Source organism: Delphinus delphis, chromosome 1, assembly GCF_949987515.2.
Source record: "Delphinus delphis chromosome 1, mDelDel1.2, whole genome shotgun sequence".
Classification (NCBI taxonomy): Eukaryota; Metazoa; Chordata; class Mammalia; order Artiodactyla; family Delphinidae; genus Delphinus; species Delphinus delphis.
In genome coordinates this window covers 82613370-82630674 of record NC_082683.1, presented here as the reverse complement: position 1 = coordinate 82630674, position 17305 = coordinate 82613370, and the positions used below count along the sequence as shown (strand labels likewise).

At 35.8% G+C, this 17305-nt stretch overlaps 1 protein-coding gene and 1 non-coding gene across 2 annotated transcripts in view; both read right to left on the bottom strand.

Moving 5' to 3' along the window:
• The window catches only part of ABCD3 (ATP binding cassette subfamily D member 3), an 83262-nt gene that overhangs the window by 42582 nt on the left and 23375 nt on the right, over window positions 1-17305 (bottom strand). The window contains exons 2-4 of the mRNA XM_060025939.1: window positions 16787-16823; window positions 10430-10528; window positions 6463-6551 (exon numbers count right to left, since the gene is read on the bottom strand). Coding sequence (XP_059881922.1) covers window positions 6463-6551; window positions 10430-10528; window positions 16787-16823 — 225 coding nt within the window. The remainder of the gene's footprint in view (window positions 1-6462; window positions 6552-10429; window positions 10529-16786; window positions 16824-17305) is intronic.
• LOC132416757 (U6 spliceosomal RNA) lies at window positions 12846-12952 on the bottom strand. The gene has a single exon (XR_009517713.1). It is a non-coding gene; the product is annotated as a U6 spliceosomal RNA (small nuclear RNA).

The following is a 17305-nucleotide window of genomic DNA, read 5'->3' as shown; positions in this document are numbered from 1 at the left end:
TAGATGAATAATGCCAAGTAATATGAACTGATCTTTTAGAGCAAAAAAGTTCCATGGGCAAATAAATTTGCAAAAACCTGAGTTAACGCTAACAAATGTCTTTACCAAAGGCCCTCTCAAAGCTCTAATGTATAATATGCATTGTAAAACTCTGAGAGGGCTTTGTAGCACTAGCATTTCCTCCATCATTGCTAAGATTCCAAAGAACATACTTTGGGAAATGTTACTCTAGACCGATAGAAAAATTAATAGTCCAATTTTGATATAGCTGCTAAAAAGTGTTAAAAAAAATTTTTTTTTAAAGCTGAACTAGAAAAAAGTTAAAATAGAGCCACACAAAAATGTTGTGTGAGCAATAAGAATATTAGAGGCGAAAAGTAATTAAGTACAAAAGTTTAGAGGTTTAAATTAAAATTATTTGAACCAAACTTTACATAAAACCAAAGTGCTTTAGTGCTGCCCAAGCTGTGAAACACACAAGATTATCAAACTTTGGTAAAGCACATGCCATCATTCAGCAATGGTTTACCACTGGAGTAGCAGCTACAAATTTAAAAAATGGTTTCTTGAATAAAGCTTTATTTCTGCTTATTATCCCACTGCAAAAGAAAAATAATCATCAATAAAGTAATTTTAGAGTAGTCGCAATCATTACTTCTAAAACATACAGGAATCCTAAGACAGTTTGGTAATTTTAAAATGCTACTTATAGCCAAGTGGTTAAAAATAAAAGATATATTTATGATTACATACGGCAGTATAGGGGAACAAACTTTGCCACCCCAAAACGTGTTTCTTTGGCATAAGGATTACTTTAGGCTGATTATTTTTAAGAAACAGAAGCCTCAGGAAGTCTTTCTTTTTGCCTCCCCCTTAGCTGCCTAAAGAATTTAGATAAAAGGGCCTGCTCCCAGAATAGAGCTATGACCAGAGATATCTGCAAAGCATATGGGCTAAGCATGTGTGGGGAAAGTAGGCAGGACCTAGAGATCAGAGTCCACGCTGTGTCCCAGAGTCTCCACGTGGCCCAGCAAACATTTGTTTACCAAACATTTGCTTTTCCATCTTCATGTGAATTGCCTTCCTCCCCTGTGAAGTCCCAAACCCCTACCCCCAACATCCTCTCTGTCGTTAGCTGAAGATGGTATTCAACATGAGAGCTTCGGCTATTCTGGCAAGTTACTAAGTTCTCCTGGGTCTCTCCCATGTACACATGTTATTAAACCTTTGTTTGATTTTCTCCTGTTAATCTGTCTCACGCCCATTTAATTCTTAGACCAGCCAGAAGAACCTAGAAGGGCAGAGGGGAATTTCTTCCTCCCCAGCAGCAGCAACAAGATATGAAACATTACCTTCCATATCATAGAATTGCCAGTTTCTACCTTAAAGAAGGGGTCTGCCCTATTAAAATCTGCCCCATTCCGAAGTCATTAGTCACTGCTAACAAGTAAGCCTAAAAGATGTAAAGGATATTAAAATTAAGTACATTAAGGACCATAACAAGTCTTTTTGTGACTCTATTTTAGCAGAAGAACATAAATCTAAACATACTTTGCAAGAGGCAAAATGGAAAAGACAAAGTTTACAATGTACCTTTAGTAGCAAGTTAGAGAAATGTGTTAATTTTTCCAATAAAACTGTTCTATATTATGAATTCACAATATTTTAAAACTTTTAATTTGACCAAATATCAAAAGATCTCATGCACAGCAGAAGCTCAAAAATCTTTATTCAGGAGAAAATAAACAATTAACTTTTGTTTTTGTTTTTTGGGGGGAGGAGCAGAGAAAGGTTTATTGCAGGGCCAAGCAAGGAAAAGAGGTGGCTCGTGCTCAAAAAAAACCCAAACTCAACAATTAACTTTATTTATTTATTTATTTTGGCCACACTGCACAGTATGCGGGATCTTCCCTGACCAGGGATTGAACTCATGCCCCCCGCAATGGAAGTGCACAGTCTTAACCACTGGACTGTCAAGGAAGTCCTCAACAATTAATTTTTAAATGACTGCTTCAAGGATTTCCCTGGTAGTGCAGTGGTTGAGAATCCACCTGCCAGTGCAGGGGACACGGGTTCGATCCCTGGTCCGGGAAGATGCCACATGCTGCGGAGCAGCTAAGCTCGTGTGCCACAACTACTGAGCCTGTGCTCTAGAGCCTGTGAGCTATAACTATTGAGCCCACGTGCCGCAACTACTGAAGCCCATGCACTCTAGGGCCTGCGTGCTGTAACTACTGAGCCCACTTGCTGCAACTACTGAAGCCCACACACCTAGAGCCTGTGCTCCACAACAAGAGAAACGACCGCAATGAGAAGCCTGCGCACCACAACAAAGAGTAGCCCCTGCTCGCCGCAACTAGAGAAAGCCCACGCGCAGCACCAAAGACCTAATGCAGCCAATAAACAAACAAACAAATAAAATGACTGCTTCAGAATCGTGAATTTGGGTTAAGAGTATAAGGAAGCTCCCTGTACTATTCTTGCAGCTTTTCTGCAAGTTTAAATTATGTCAAAATAATATGTTTCTTAAAAACTCTTAAAATTTTTGTTTTTTTAATTTTTTTCTACATCTCATAACTGAATTTTAAGGCTGAGTACCCAACAAGTTGATTAGTCTAGTAGAATTATAAGTTGGCTCATGCTACATAATAACTTTCCTCTTATCCATCATTACCAATTAAATTAATGCACCACATACTCTTAGTGATGGATTTTCTCTAGAGCATTCAGTCTTTGAGAAAATTAAAATAAGCACCTATTTAATTAAAGTTGGAAATCCCTAGCTTAGAAAATTAAATATTATTCTTTTAGGTTACAAAAACATGAAATCACAAAATATGAATAAAAGGGAAAAAACTTTAAAAGATAATCTTCTATACTATACCATGATTGTACAGGGTTCTTTATATGTATCATGTGACTGTACACAGATATCTAATATAATGTTATTCACAGTGGATGTAACCTGTTATTTTTGTCACAGGTAATTAATAACACTACAGTTGGGGAGCCTGTATTTTTATTAACAGATATGGCATTTAAATAATAAGTAAAGCCATCAAAGGAAAAAAATATAAAATTCTATAATCATGTAAAAGGACATACATGTCTTCTCTATATTAATCATACAAATGACTCAAATTACTTGTACACAAAGCTCATAGAAAGAGAACTTAACAAAACTGATCCTGCTAAAGCTGATGTGCTAGCAGCAATGAACAAACACTTCAATTACACTCATGCTTAACTTCTTAGAATTCCTTAGAGGATTCCTCACTGGGGCACAAACACACAAAACTGACCAGACTCCCCCTACAAATTCCCTTCAGGGAAACCAGACAATCAACAACCCCACAACTTGGCTTCTAGCAAGTTAAATATGAATACACAGCCAAGAGTGACTGCTTAAGGAAAGCTCTAAACTGAATGACAAAGATCAGAACAACAAAGGACACTGAAAGTCACAGACTTGAAAGAATGACTGCTACAAAATTGAACATTCATACAAAAAGATAACTCCTGGAAATAAAATTAAAACAAATAAAAATTCACTGGATGATAAAGTTAAAAGAAATCTCCTAGAATATAATATAAAATGTCAGAGATGTAAACAGTAGAGAAATTATAGTCAGAAGATCAGTCCAGGAAGTCCAACACTCAACTAAGATTCCAGAAAAAGTACAGAAAACACTGGAGAGGAAGAACTTTTTTAAAAACACAAGAAAATTTCATTCTTCAGAATGAAGAATGAGTTTCTAGATTGAAAAGAGCCCACCTAGTGCCTAGCACAAACACACGGAATGAAAAAAAATTCACACCAACATTCAGTGAAATTCCCATAACACCAGCAATACAACATCAACAATAAAGAAATAATAAAAGCTTCCAAAGCAGGTAAAAGAAGATCCGCTGCTAAGGGCGGGCAATCAGCACAGGAATGGGACTCAACACCAAATGTGGAAGCTAGATCAGTAGTTTTTAACCTTGGCTGGGATCAAGGTTAGGATCACCTGGGATGCTTCAAAAAGTAATGATTGATTGAATCAGAATCTCTAGGGGTGGGCCCAGGCATTAGTAGGTCTCCAAATTCCCCAGATGATTCTAATTATACTGCAGCCAAGGTTGAGAACCACAGAGCCCTATAGAAGACAACAGGATGATGCTTTCCAAATTCTGAAAAAAAGTGATTTCCAATTTAGAATGAATAAATACAGCTAAATTATCAAGTGTGAGAGTAAAAGACTTTATCAGACCCACAAGGTCTCAAAATTTTACTTCCCTCGTAACCTTTTCTCAGAAAAAGACTGCATCTGCCAAAATGAGAAAGTAAACTGAGGAAGAGGAAAACAAAAGATCCAGAACATAGGAGTTATTTAATGCAGGAAAGAAAGATGAAAAAAATTCCTAAGATCATGATAAAAGTAAATTCAAACATGACTGCTATTTAGTGAAGCTAAAGCACAATCAATCCTAATGAGAGCCGGAAGACAGAAAACTAACAAGAGGTATGGGGTGGTAATAGATAAAAATCAGTTAAGTTATCTAGTGTGTTTGACATATTACAATACTGAGATTTTTTTTTTTTTTTTTTTTTTTTTGCGGTACGCAGGTCTCTCACTGTTGTGGCGTCTCCCATTGCGGAGCGCAGGCTCCGGACGCGCAGGCTCAGAGGCCATGGCTCACGGGCCCAGCCGCTCCGCGGCATATGCGATCTTCCCGGTCCGGGGCATGAACCCGTGTCCCCTGCATTGGCAGGCGGACTCTCAACCACTGCGCCACCTGGGAAGCCCCCAAATACTGAGATTTTATAGTGTTGTCAATAAGCTTGAGCTGAATTAGTAAGAAGTAGGCAAAAAATTAATGTGCACAAAAACCTGCAATTTATAAATGCCAGGAAAAGAAGTTGTATATAAAAGAAACTACCAAAGAAGAGCATTTGGCTCAGCTGTAAACAAAAGTCAAAATCATGTAAACAATAAATTCTGATTTAACAAAAAACTGTGATATAACATTGAGAGAATGAGCACAGACATGGGTAGGAGTGGAAAAGAGCTAATTCTCATCTTCCAAAAGAGAAATAAATACACACATAGTCTCTAAGACTGAAAAATCTAGAGACAGTAACATAAGTGTGTTACTGTGTGAAGTAACAGAGACAAAAAGTGTGAAATGCAGAGACAAAATAAGAGATGAAACAGTAAAAAGAACAGAAGACAACTGGCTCCAGGAATGACAGTTACAGGTGGGAGGAATGGGGCACAGAACTAATGTTTTTGTGATTAAGTCCTGTATGGCTATTTGATATTAAACTATATTCATGTTTTACTCTTTAAGCTTTTCATATATTACTTTGATTAAAATAAAAAGGCATGGGACTGACCAAAGGATTCAGGGCGCCCTGAATTGAATATTGGCGTCTATACCATTTACACATATTCAGAGGCACGTGGTCGAGGCTTTAATCCTATGCAAATAACCTTCTTTGTCCTTCTAGAGAGATGAGTCAGAAAACACCTGCATAAAGCATTCTGCCTCTCCTACAAATCCTCTAAGCCACACACAAATCAAGGATGTCAGAAAAAAACTTACAAAATTTGGGAGCATTTAAAAATTTTAAGTACCGTCATTCAAACAGTTACATTATACTAAGTACTTTAAGAAATTTTCTGATAAAATACTGCATGCCAGGAAACAAAATTCCAAGAAAAAATTTTTTACTGACATTCAAATTGGTATCATGAGGATACCAATACCTTTGTTAATACCTTTATTAACAGATAAATGTTAATATCCCAACTGTTTTTTTGTTTTTAAATTCCAAATCATCAATTGCAGTGATTAATATACGTACAAAGACTATAATGAAAAAATATATAAAGCACTAACTTCAGAAACTGAAGAAAATGTCTAAGAATTTTTTTCTGTTTAATAAACATTCTCAACATGATTCCCTGAAATGCTTTGATATTTTCCTCAAATTATCTCATTAATTTCAGACATCCAGCTTGGTGACTTTTTAAGTTCCCACTACAGCATTTATTATACTGCATATTAATTTTCTTTCTTTCTTTCTTTCTTTCTTTTTGGCCGTGCCCCAGGGGCATGCGATATCTTAGTTCCCCAACTAGGGATTGGACCTGTGCCCCCTACAGTGGAAGCGTGGAGTCTTAACCACTGGACCGCCAGGGAAGTCCCATAATTTTCTGTTTACTTGTCTCTGACCCTCTATAAACGGCCAGCTCTGCAGGGCTTGGTACAGGGTCTCTCCTGTTCACTCATGGGTACATCCCTATCACTGCCTGTGGCACAAGGGAGACAATAAATATCTACTAAGTAAATGAACAAAGACATAATTTGACTTAAGTATTTATACCTAACTTAGAATCTATTCCTTGCTTAAAATAACACTTAAATATGACACAAATCAGTATTTCATACATACAGGAGGAAGATGAAAAGTACCTTTCAATGAGCGTCCCGTTCTGAATCATCCAAACATCACAATATGTTCGAGACACCAGCATAACAGCAATAAGTATCAAGTAACCTGTCTAAAATAAACCAGGTATAGTAAATTAATTAAATGCATTTTAGAAAGTTAAAAGAAACATTACTTTGGTAAAGATTTTTGGTTTCTAAATTCAAAGCTTTATTCTAGCTTTAATGTAGTTGGCTGACATTTTACCTACAGGTTATTTTTAAATATAATTTTGAAAGAAGTTTAAAATATAATGTAAATGGAAAAGGCCTTATAGATCATTTAATCTAATTTTTCATCCAGATTCAAAAGTAATCCCAGGCAGGTCAAATGACTTGCCTTCATATAATTAGTCAATGACAGAAACCAGCAGTATAAGTTAGACTACCTAAATCACAGTGTATTGTGATTGTCCTATGTTTTTAATATACAACTCTAATAAAGAAAAATGACAACTACCAATACACAGTTAAGAACAAATACTGAAGCCTAAAATTCTGCTTAAGTAGAATAAATTTGGTTCAGTTTGTTAGAAAAATCTCTTAATAGTGCCCCTGCCCTTGCAGGGCTTTCAATTTAGTTATTAAGGCAAGATTTACACACAAAATGTAAGAAAACAGACCAGTGTAGGTAAGTATATTTGCATCACTTCAATGTGATACGTGGCAGGATCGAAAGGTCTGAGGTAGCAAAAAAGGCTTATGACATTAGAAATACATTAAATAACCCAAGTAAAACAAAGGAGAAAATGAGGATTATGAATAAAAAAAAAGATGAAAGATTTAATGGAAAATAAAAAATAGATTAAAACCATATGAATTACAGTATTGCACATCCAGCAGATCTTATAAAACTACTGCAAGCTTTTAGGCAGAACAAAATATTAAAAAGTGTTGTTTACAGAGCATTACTTAAGCAATGCTGGGCAAGATGGATCATTGTGGGGGAGAGATGAGAGGCTGAGTGGCTGGCTTGGAGTCAATTGTCTTTGTGTGGGATGAAAATCTACCCTCCAGCCTCCAACTGCAACACACACCCATTCAAAGGTGACCTTAAACTTTCTAAATGGGAAAAATATGACAGCAGCATAGAAGCTAAAGTCAGAGAAGAGGGTGTGTGGCAGGGGCAATGTTTGTTGGATAAGGTGTTTGATTTCAAAGTTACGGAATTGAGAGGCAAATGCATCTATGACTTTTGTAATTTTTGCAAAACAAATCTTGTTTTTTAAAAAAGGTGAAGGTTCTGAAAATACAGCCCTTAAGTGAAAGACAAGGCAGGGAGTAATAAACATGGAAGTAATAAATGAATCCATAAGAAAGAAGACAATGTCAAAGAAAGTCTACACGACTGAGTTGTGACAGCTGCTCCCCCAACGTTTGCCAGAGCTGTCCAGCAAGGAAGATACCATCTTCCTACCCTCTCCCACCATCTCGAAGTTAGGTATTAAACTGAGAACAGAAGAACCTACTGATTTTAATAAATCCTATCTGTAGATGACACTTTAACGGTAATGCTAACTTTTAATTCAGACCTTAAGTACAGCCTCAATCCTAAATTAATCATTTGAGGAATAAAGGTAACATTAGACAAAGACAGTTTATTTTTTCCTTTATTTTATATACTTTGCTTAATTTTTTCTTTAAATAAGTATCAAGTTTATTGTCTCATTTAGCAAAATCTGCCGAACTTTGATTACTGACAGTCCTGAAATGCCTTTTTGATGCAAAGGCTGTCCTCAGAATCACCATAATTCCATTACTGGGTTCATAGAATATGTCAGAAACTAAAGATAGGCTTGATTTAGGCAGTCCCTCACCTTATGATACAGATGAACTTCTATATGTTCATATGCAGCATTTTTATTTCATAAATTGATTAAATTAATCTCTCTATCTCTACCTCCAATTATCTGTGATTTCTACTGGAGTTTATTTCACTTTCTTGAACTGGGGTTAAGCCCGTATTTTTATATCCCTCAAAGATGGTTCGTAAAATGGCTCTGTGGCATGGATGCACCTTGACAGAACTGGGAGGTTGGCCAAGTTAGGCCCATCTACCTTCTTATTAAATCCCAGAGATCTATTCAATGTCTCACATTCATTTCATATTCAGCAAACCTCTGCTAAAAGGTTAAATGAACATTAAGCTGTTAACTGGTAAGGGGGGGGTAATACAAAAATCTTTCCAGAGAAGAAGCTTGTACTTTAAATAAAGATTCTTCAAAGTCAGGTAGATTGTAGAATGAGAAAACAATGAATTATATCCAGAGAGTCACGGGACGCCTTCACAAAGAAGATAAAGAGCATTAAGCTGTTTTTAAACGTTATTTGTTTTTGTTGGGGGTGTTGTCACAAACATGGTGTCATGAAAGTACGAGGGCACAAGGCCTGGCTACAAAACAGCAAAGGACCTTCCAAGTAGATGGTATGCAAAGGAAGGGCAAAGTCACGTTGTGATTTACCCTACAGGAGAAAAGAAGCCAAGTGTTCTTATTCGGGTTTCAGAAAGAAGACTAGTTAGAAAAGGAGAAGAGATTATAATAATCCAAGCAAGTGAGAACAGTACAAATGGAAAGTAAGGGACTAATCGAAGAGAAACTCAAGGATGCTTGGAAAAAACATTTAAAATATAAGGGACGAAGCAGATTTAAAAAGTGCATTTTCCAATTTTTCTTCAAGAAACACATAGGATCTCTATCTAATTAGAAAAAAACCAAATGTTATTAAATTATTTTTTAGAGTCTCTTTTAAGGGCAGAGTCAACAAGACATGACGCTGAAGTGAGGGGAAGGAGAGCAAGTCCAGTGTGATGGAGGAATGTGCCTTTCCTTTGAGAATTATAGTGCTTTTGGAATGTCTTATCCTTTTCCTGCTATCAACAGATTACAAGCCTAATGCTTTTTAAAATTTGAACGGTGGGAAACAATTATGTTTGAAGAAGACAAACTTGACAGAAAAGATTTAAAAAGGAGAGATTCGGGCTTCCCTGGTGGCGCAGTGGTTGAGAGTCCGCCTGCCGATGCAGGGGACACGGGTTCGAGCCCCAGTCCAGGAAGATCCCACATGCCACGGAGCGGCTGGGCCCGTGAGCCATGGCCGCTGAGCCTGCACATCTGGACCCTGTGCTTCGCAACGGGAGAGGCCACAACAGTGAGAGGCCCGCGTACCGCAAAATAAATAAATAAATAAATAAAAAGGAGAGATTCTTTGAAATGAGACTAATTAAAGAACACTGTAATATCTAGGTAAGAATATTTAGAAAGAAAAATTAGCAGATACTGAAAGGATCTGTATCTGTGACTGAAAGGATGAGAGGTAGGTATGGGGAGGAGAAAGAGTCAACAGTGATAATATTTCTAGTTGTACAAAAGGAGAATATTAAGGTAATTAAAGATGGAGAACACAGCATTATGTTATTTTTTAATCATTAAAATACTTAATAAATCATGACAAAGATAATTTTGACAAAAGAGTAAATGAAAGAATAACAAAACTTTATTCTTACAACCAGTTCACTTCCTGAAAATACTTAAAGAATTCAGGTATCTTAAAAACATATTTAATCAAATATGAAGAAGCAACTCTCAAACGTATTCCATATCAATGCTACTTGTTAACATCTTAATGTAATAAAAAGGTCTTTCTAAATTTAATCTCGTTTGCATTATATTAAAATAAAGCAACACCATTTAGGCTGGCTGTACTGAAGTACTCTAGTATTTCACATAGAATATAATAATATTTCATAAACAAGAGAAAATCATTTAAAAACTGGCGCTGAACAACAAGGGTACTTGCATGACAGGCAATGACTTAGACAAAAATTTAGTCTTCATTACCTACAGAGGAGACACTTGACCTGCAGTAGAACAAAGGCTTTATAATTCTATCGTTCTGATCTCACATAAGCTTTAAAGTTGAACACTTAATATTATCGTTTCATAAGACTTACCTCTTTACAAAATGTTCTAGGGACCATGATTTTCAGAATTCGTGTGAGCCTTGAAAAAAACACCTTGTCCACCACAGCTCGTTCTTTTTTCCCCTCTTTCTACATACATTAAAAAAAAAAGAAAGAAAGAAAGCTCTTAAAATAGTTATAACAAATTAGATTAAAGAACCATGTTTCATCTAAGGCAACATAAACAACTACTAAGATGGATACTGCATTTGAAGAACATAGTCTTGTACTGCTCTTCATATTCAAACATGCTTTCAAGAAACTAAGATGTTACCAAAAACTGAATAAGGAAGTGAGAACTTCCTTTCAGAAGTGAAGTTGCAGAAATATCTGGAAAAAGAACACTGCAAACAGAAGAAACAGCAAATGCCAAATACCAAGGTAAAAGCTAGTTTAATAACAAAACGGCCAATCTGGCTGGAGCTGTGAGCAAGAGAAAGTAGTAGAAGATGAGGTCAGAGGACAGCTAAGAAATGGCCATTATCCATCTCATTACTGTTTGTTCATCATCCACTTCCTTATTAACAACAGAATTTTTTAAAAATCCTGAACAGGAGTTTTCCTGCTATCAATTACAGGAAACTTTTGGATTCCTAGATTTATCATTTAACATTTCTAATATGCACTCTTCCTTACCAATTCAAAGACAGACAAGGTTCCCTCACTCATACAGTTCACATTCTAGCAGGGGAAACCCAGATAAAAATAAACCAATACATAAACTGTTACAGATAGACTAGGCAGGGTCAAGAGAAAAAGAATGATCCAGAAAACTATGAGAAGAAAGGTCTCTTTGGGGGAGGGTAGTAAAGCACAGGGAATACCAAGCACAAAACCCAGTTCAGGAATAAAATTGGTATGCACACTGAAGAGCAAGACGACAGTGCTGCTAGAGCAGAGGGGACAAAAGGAGAGACGCTGAAGAGATGGGCAGGACCTATAAAAAACAGAGCCCTGAAGCCATAGAAGGATTTAGAGTTTACTGTCAGTGTAGCGGGAAACCACTGACGATAATTAAGAGCAGTAAATCATTTTATTACCCTCAGATATTTCTTCATTTTCACTGGTCCAAGAAAATAGAGCTATAAAACCATTTGCAAGGATAAGGAAAGAGTGACACGAACTGGGTATAGTGGACGTTATTTACTTCATTACCCTTGGGCTGTCTGGAAGAACAGGCAGAAGAAACTTCTGAATAGGCAAGACTCTCCAGAAGGACCCCATCCCCAGTTGAGCTCCTTTCCCCAACTCCTATAATCACAGCTCACTTATGTATTAACTACTACGCTCTTGATAAACAAATACCCATGGTATAGTCAATTCTATTTGTTAGACAAACTTTGCTGTAAATATGCTGTAATTAAATTAATATCTAACTTGATAAACCTTAAATGAGTTCTTTGTGTACTGAATTAGAATAATAAGCTACCATCCATATGTCACACACTGTGCTAAGGGCTTTATATATGTAATCCTAATAAACAGACACTGCATGTCGTACAGAACTGTAGACAAGAGATGAAGGCACTGGGTGTGTAGAGTTAGATCAGAAAGACTAAGACAGAAAGAACTGGATAAGAACCAACCTACCGTGTAACTGCTGGAACAGAGTTCAGGTCTTTCAAACCGTGCAAAGGTTGTAAACCCCATCCCACTGAGTCACAGGCCCAGTCTACTTCATTCACACATGTATGTATTCATTCATTCAATATTTACTTGGCCCAAGGCACTGTTCTAAACCATGGGGACACACCAGTGAACAAAACACAAAATGCCCTACTCACAGTCTATTTACTCTAGCTAGCCTATTCTCCCCAAGCCAAACCTTACAACTTCAACCTAAATATCCCCTTTCACCTCCCCAAACTGAGAAAGTATAGGAAGAAAAGAATAAAGAGAAAGCAATGTACATCAACTACCTTTAAAGAAAGTTAGACTTCTACTCTCGTTTCCCTCCTGTCACTGCCTCCCTACCTCACTTCATCCCACCTGTAGTCAGTACCTTCTCCATCCCTAGCTTGAGCCTTAGACAGAATAATTCCAAAGTGAAACGGCCACCTTCTGACTTAAACAGAGGATAACTATTTCCAGCTGTTCTCAAGAAATGATCTAGGGCAAACAATGAGGAAGGTTTAAAAAAAAGTTATAAGAAAGTAACAATGAAGCACGTCGTATATAATTAGCAGTTTACCTGGTATTAATTCCTCCTCCTCTTTTTCTTCTGTCCCTGTTGTCACTGCTCCTATTTCTTAAGCTGTCTGAAAGCTGACTTTATTATTTTCATTACATTTGAATCCATAAAGGGAACGATATACTTCCTAAAGTCAGGAAACACCAAACATCTGGGCTGGAGGGCTGACTCAGGGTGAAGAAATAATCAAGATGCTGTACTATTCTTTTTTAAAAAAAAAACATGGAACGCTTCACGAATCTGCGTGTCATCCTTGAGCAGGGGCCATGCTAATCTTCTCTGTATCATTCCAATTTTAGTATATGTGCTGCCGAAGCGAGCACTGTACCATTCTTGATACATAATAAAAGTCATACCTGAAACCAATCTAAATGCAAATACTTACAGAGACAGTACATCTCATAAACACTACTAGCTTCTCCTAAGAATTCATTTTAACCACAATTGACTTTCCCCACCTTTAAACTTCCCAGTAATTTTTTAAAAATATAAAAAATACTCTTATGATATAAATCTAACATGCAAATCATAGAAAAAAAAAAACAACCATTAAAGACCATTTAAGAAGCTAAAGTAATAATGCAGTCAGAAAAAAAAAATGTACCTAACATTCAGGAGGCAACAAGGTCAAAGGGCAACGAGAAGTTCCTATTGATGTGTCAATCAACTTAGAAAGGTGACATGAACCAGAACTGACCAGAAAAGACAGATGTTTGAAATAGCAAATAAAAGGTCATGTGGTGCTGACAAAAGTGTAAGCATTTCTGTATATTGTTAGACGAAGTATAAATCAACATAACTATTATGTTGCATCTATCATAATATAAAATGTACACTCATTGCAAAATGTAAAACCCAGCAAATTTACTTTTAGAAACTTATCCTAGAGATATTCCTGAACATATGCTTAAACACATAAATGAAAAAACTTGCACATTGTTTTATAATACTATAAAATTAAAAACCTAAATGTACATCAATTATGAGATATTACATAAATCATGGTAAATTTATGCAATGAAGATTCTACACAACTGTAAAAAAGGAAGCAGCTCATATTCATACAAGAGAATACTATAGAGTGGTTAGTTAACTAGATCTATAGCTATCAATATAGATGGATCTTAAAAAAACATTATGCTGAAAAAAAAGGAGAACGATAGTACAATGATTCAACTTATAAAATTTTTCAATAAGCAAAATAATTCTACCTATATTGTTTATGGAGATATACGCACACCCCAAAAGTACAAAAATATGCATGGGAATGCTGAAGACCAAACCCAGCACAGTGCTACCTTTGTATATTTTGAATTTTATACCCTGTGTATTACATCAAAAAGAATAAATATTTTAAAACAAGTCAACTATCTCTTTATACTATTCTCTATCTAAATTTTTTTCTCCTTAAATCTCATGTCTTATGAAACTTGTCTCACCTCAACCCATCCCACCAAAGATTATAAAAAATTTCAATAAAAAGTTCTTTTCAATTGCGTCCCCTCATAAGTGACACACATTCACTGTCGTAAAATTAGAAAATTCTGATGAGCAAAAATAAGGAGCCTATAGCTACCACTGAGAGACATCAACTGTTAATATGTGGCACATCTCTTACAAATTTCATTTCAGCATATGTCTGTGTGTGCACTTCCTATACATTTCACAAATGTGGTATCAGGATGTACACTGCCTTAAACCTTTTTTTTGGCCAACCATTTGATCTAAACTAAATTTATTTTGCTTACACTATATGACTAGCAAACAAGTATATATATTTTTAAATGTACAAAAAAATAGGAAGAATTAAAATATGAGTGAATGAATACTGCTGTACTGGATAGTTTCACTGATGTCCTAGAACTTTCAGATACGGTGGTATACAAATAGTAGCTATAACTAAGATAACTAAGGTTTGATTACTCAGGTATAATTTAGATATAAGAGATTATGAAGATGGAAATTTGCCAAATGACTGGAGATAAGCATATCTTGTCCCATTTTTCAAAGATTATGGAAACTGGAGAACAGCAATTTTGATGTCCATCTCCAGGATATTCAGAGAATAGACATTAATATTGAGGGTTTAGGAAGACCTAAGAGACGCTAATCCCTAGAAGCCAGCAGAAGTTTACTAGGAAGAAGTCATGTCAAAGCCTTCTAATTCCCTTCTTTGTTAAGGATACTGTGCTAGTATATTAGCTGACATGCACAACATTAAGCTCCATGAGGGTAGGAACTTTTGTTAACTGCTATACACGCAGAACCAAGAACAATGCCAGGCATATATGAGGGGCTCAATCAATATTTTTTGACAGGCTGACTTAATAAATGAATTAACAAATTAATCAAGGAATTTGATGTTTCTTATAAAACTATTGTGGCCTTAATGGAGAAATAAAGACCAGATTTTTCTGCAGCTGGATATAGTCACAGCTGAATAAACCAGAACCAAAAAAACAAAGATTAAGAGATGGCACAGAGGAATTTTCTGGTCCTAACCTAGTCAATACTATCAGCAATTGTGAGGAAGATAGAGAAGACAAATTAAATTTGTAGATAATACCTTCCACTTAACACACTAGATGTTAGAATTATATTCAGAATTATACTAGGGAGTTCCCTGGTGGCCTAGTGGTTAGGATTCCAGGCTTTCACTGCCATGGCCCGGGTTCAATCCCTGGTCAGGGAACTGAGATCCCGCAAGCTGTGCAGTGTGGCCAAAAAGAAAAAAAAGAAAATTACAGTAACAGAATAGACATTATAGAATAGACTAATAGTATAGACCCTATAGGCTGACATTTACAGGGAAACAACTGAGTTACCATATGACCTAGCAATTCTACTCCTAAGTATATACCCAAGAGAAATGAAAACATATGTCCACACAAAAACTTGTACATGAATGTTCATAGCAGCATTATTCATAATGACCAAAAGGGGGAAACCACTTAAATTTCCCTCAACTGATGGATAAATACATGTGGTATATCTAAACAATGAAATACTATTCAGCAATAAAAAAGAATGAAATACTGATACATTCAACAATACATATGAACCTTGAAAACATCATGTTAAGTGAAAGAAGCCAGTCACAAAAGGCCACATATTACATGATTCTATTTATAGGAAATGTCCAAAATAGGCAAATCAATAGAGACAGAAAGTAGATCAGTGGTTACCAAGGGCCAGGAGGAGAGGGTAATGAGGAATGACTGCTAATGTGTATGGAATTTCCTTCTGGGGAATTGAAAATTTTCTAAAATTAGTGGTGATGGCTGTACAACTCTGTGAACATACTAAAACCACTGAATTGTACACTTAAATAGATGGATTTTAAGGTATATGAATTACATCTCAATAAAATTGTCATTAAAAAAAGAAATAAAGAAATCAACTGATGAATACAGACGTGTGTCAAAAGAGCTGTTCATCAGAAAGACACCTGAAGGCTTACAATTTATCACAAACTCCACTTAATATAAACAGAAGTAATGGCTAAAGAAGTAAAAGCAACTTTAGGCTGAATTTTAGCAACATGATGTTCATATCAAGAAATGTAGTAGTGCTGATGCATTCCACGCTAGTCAGACCACGTCTACATTAGACTACATTCTATAGACCACAGACTACATTCTATCCTAAACATAATGTCTAGAGGAACTAACTAGTATAGATCCAGAGGAATGTATACATAATTGAAGAACAATTAGAAACCATGTCACCTGAGAAACACTTGAAGGAATGAGGACTGCTTAGCGGGGGAAAAAGATTCAGAAAATACAACCATCTTCAAACAATATGAGAGTCTATTAAGAGAAAATAGAGTAAAATTGTCCTGTGTTTCTACAAATGACAAAATAGAGGCTTAGAGAGGGAAGATTAATTCCATCATGGACTTGAACTAATACAGTTATGGCTATCTCCTAGGTAGTACTTTCCAACAAATGAACAGATTCAAGTAAATACGAAAAGTCACCTACCAAGGATTCCTATTTTAGGAAGAATTCCTATAATATGTAGTGGATTAGAGATGATATTTAAGTTCCCTTCTAATTCTTAAATTCTGTGATTTTATCCTAATTCAAAAATATATAATGAAACAAATGAAATAAATGCACGAAATCCCGAAGAGTAGACAACATAAATTTTACCTCATTGTTCCGTAATGGTGGTTTTCCATTTTTCTTACTGCAGAGAAAAAGAAAAAAGAGCAAGACAGCTTTATTTGCAAACTGTTCCCATCATAAAATATTATTTTAAGATATCAAAAGAATATACCAAATTCTCCAAATGAATTTCTTCTTTTATATTTCATACTGAGATAGAATATATTAAATACAATAGTCCAACTGTATAATCCACAGTCCTCTTACTAAGTATAAATCACAAAAAGTGCTCAATAAATGTTAACTACTACTATAATATATCAGGCATTACGTTGTAATTTTTTTCATACACACACAATTACACTTATTTTACAAATTCTCCCATGGAGATGCAGAGTCTGTTTTTCCATCCTTGAATCAAGGCTTGGCCAAGATATTAGCAAATTGACACAAGGAAGGCCTTGAAAAACGTTTGTGCATTGGGCTCACTCTCTTGCTGCTTGGAATCTTTTCCCAGCCATGTGAGCAATCCCAGGTTAGCTGCCTAAAGGATGGGAGACCATG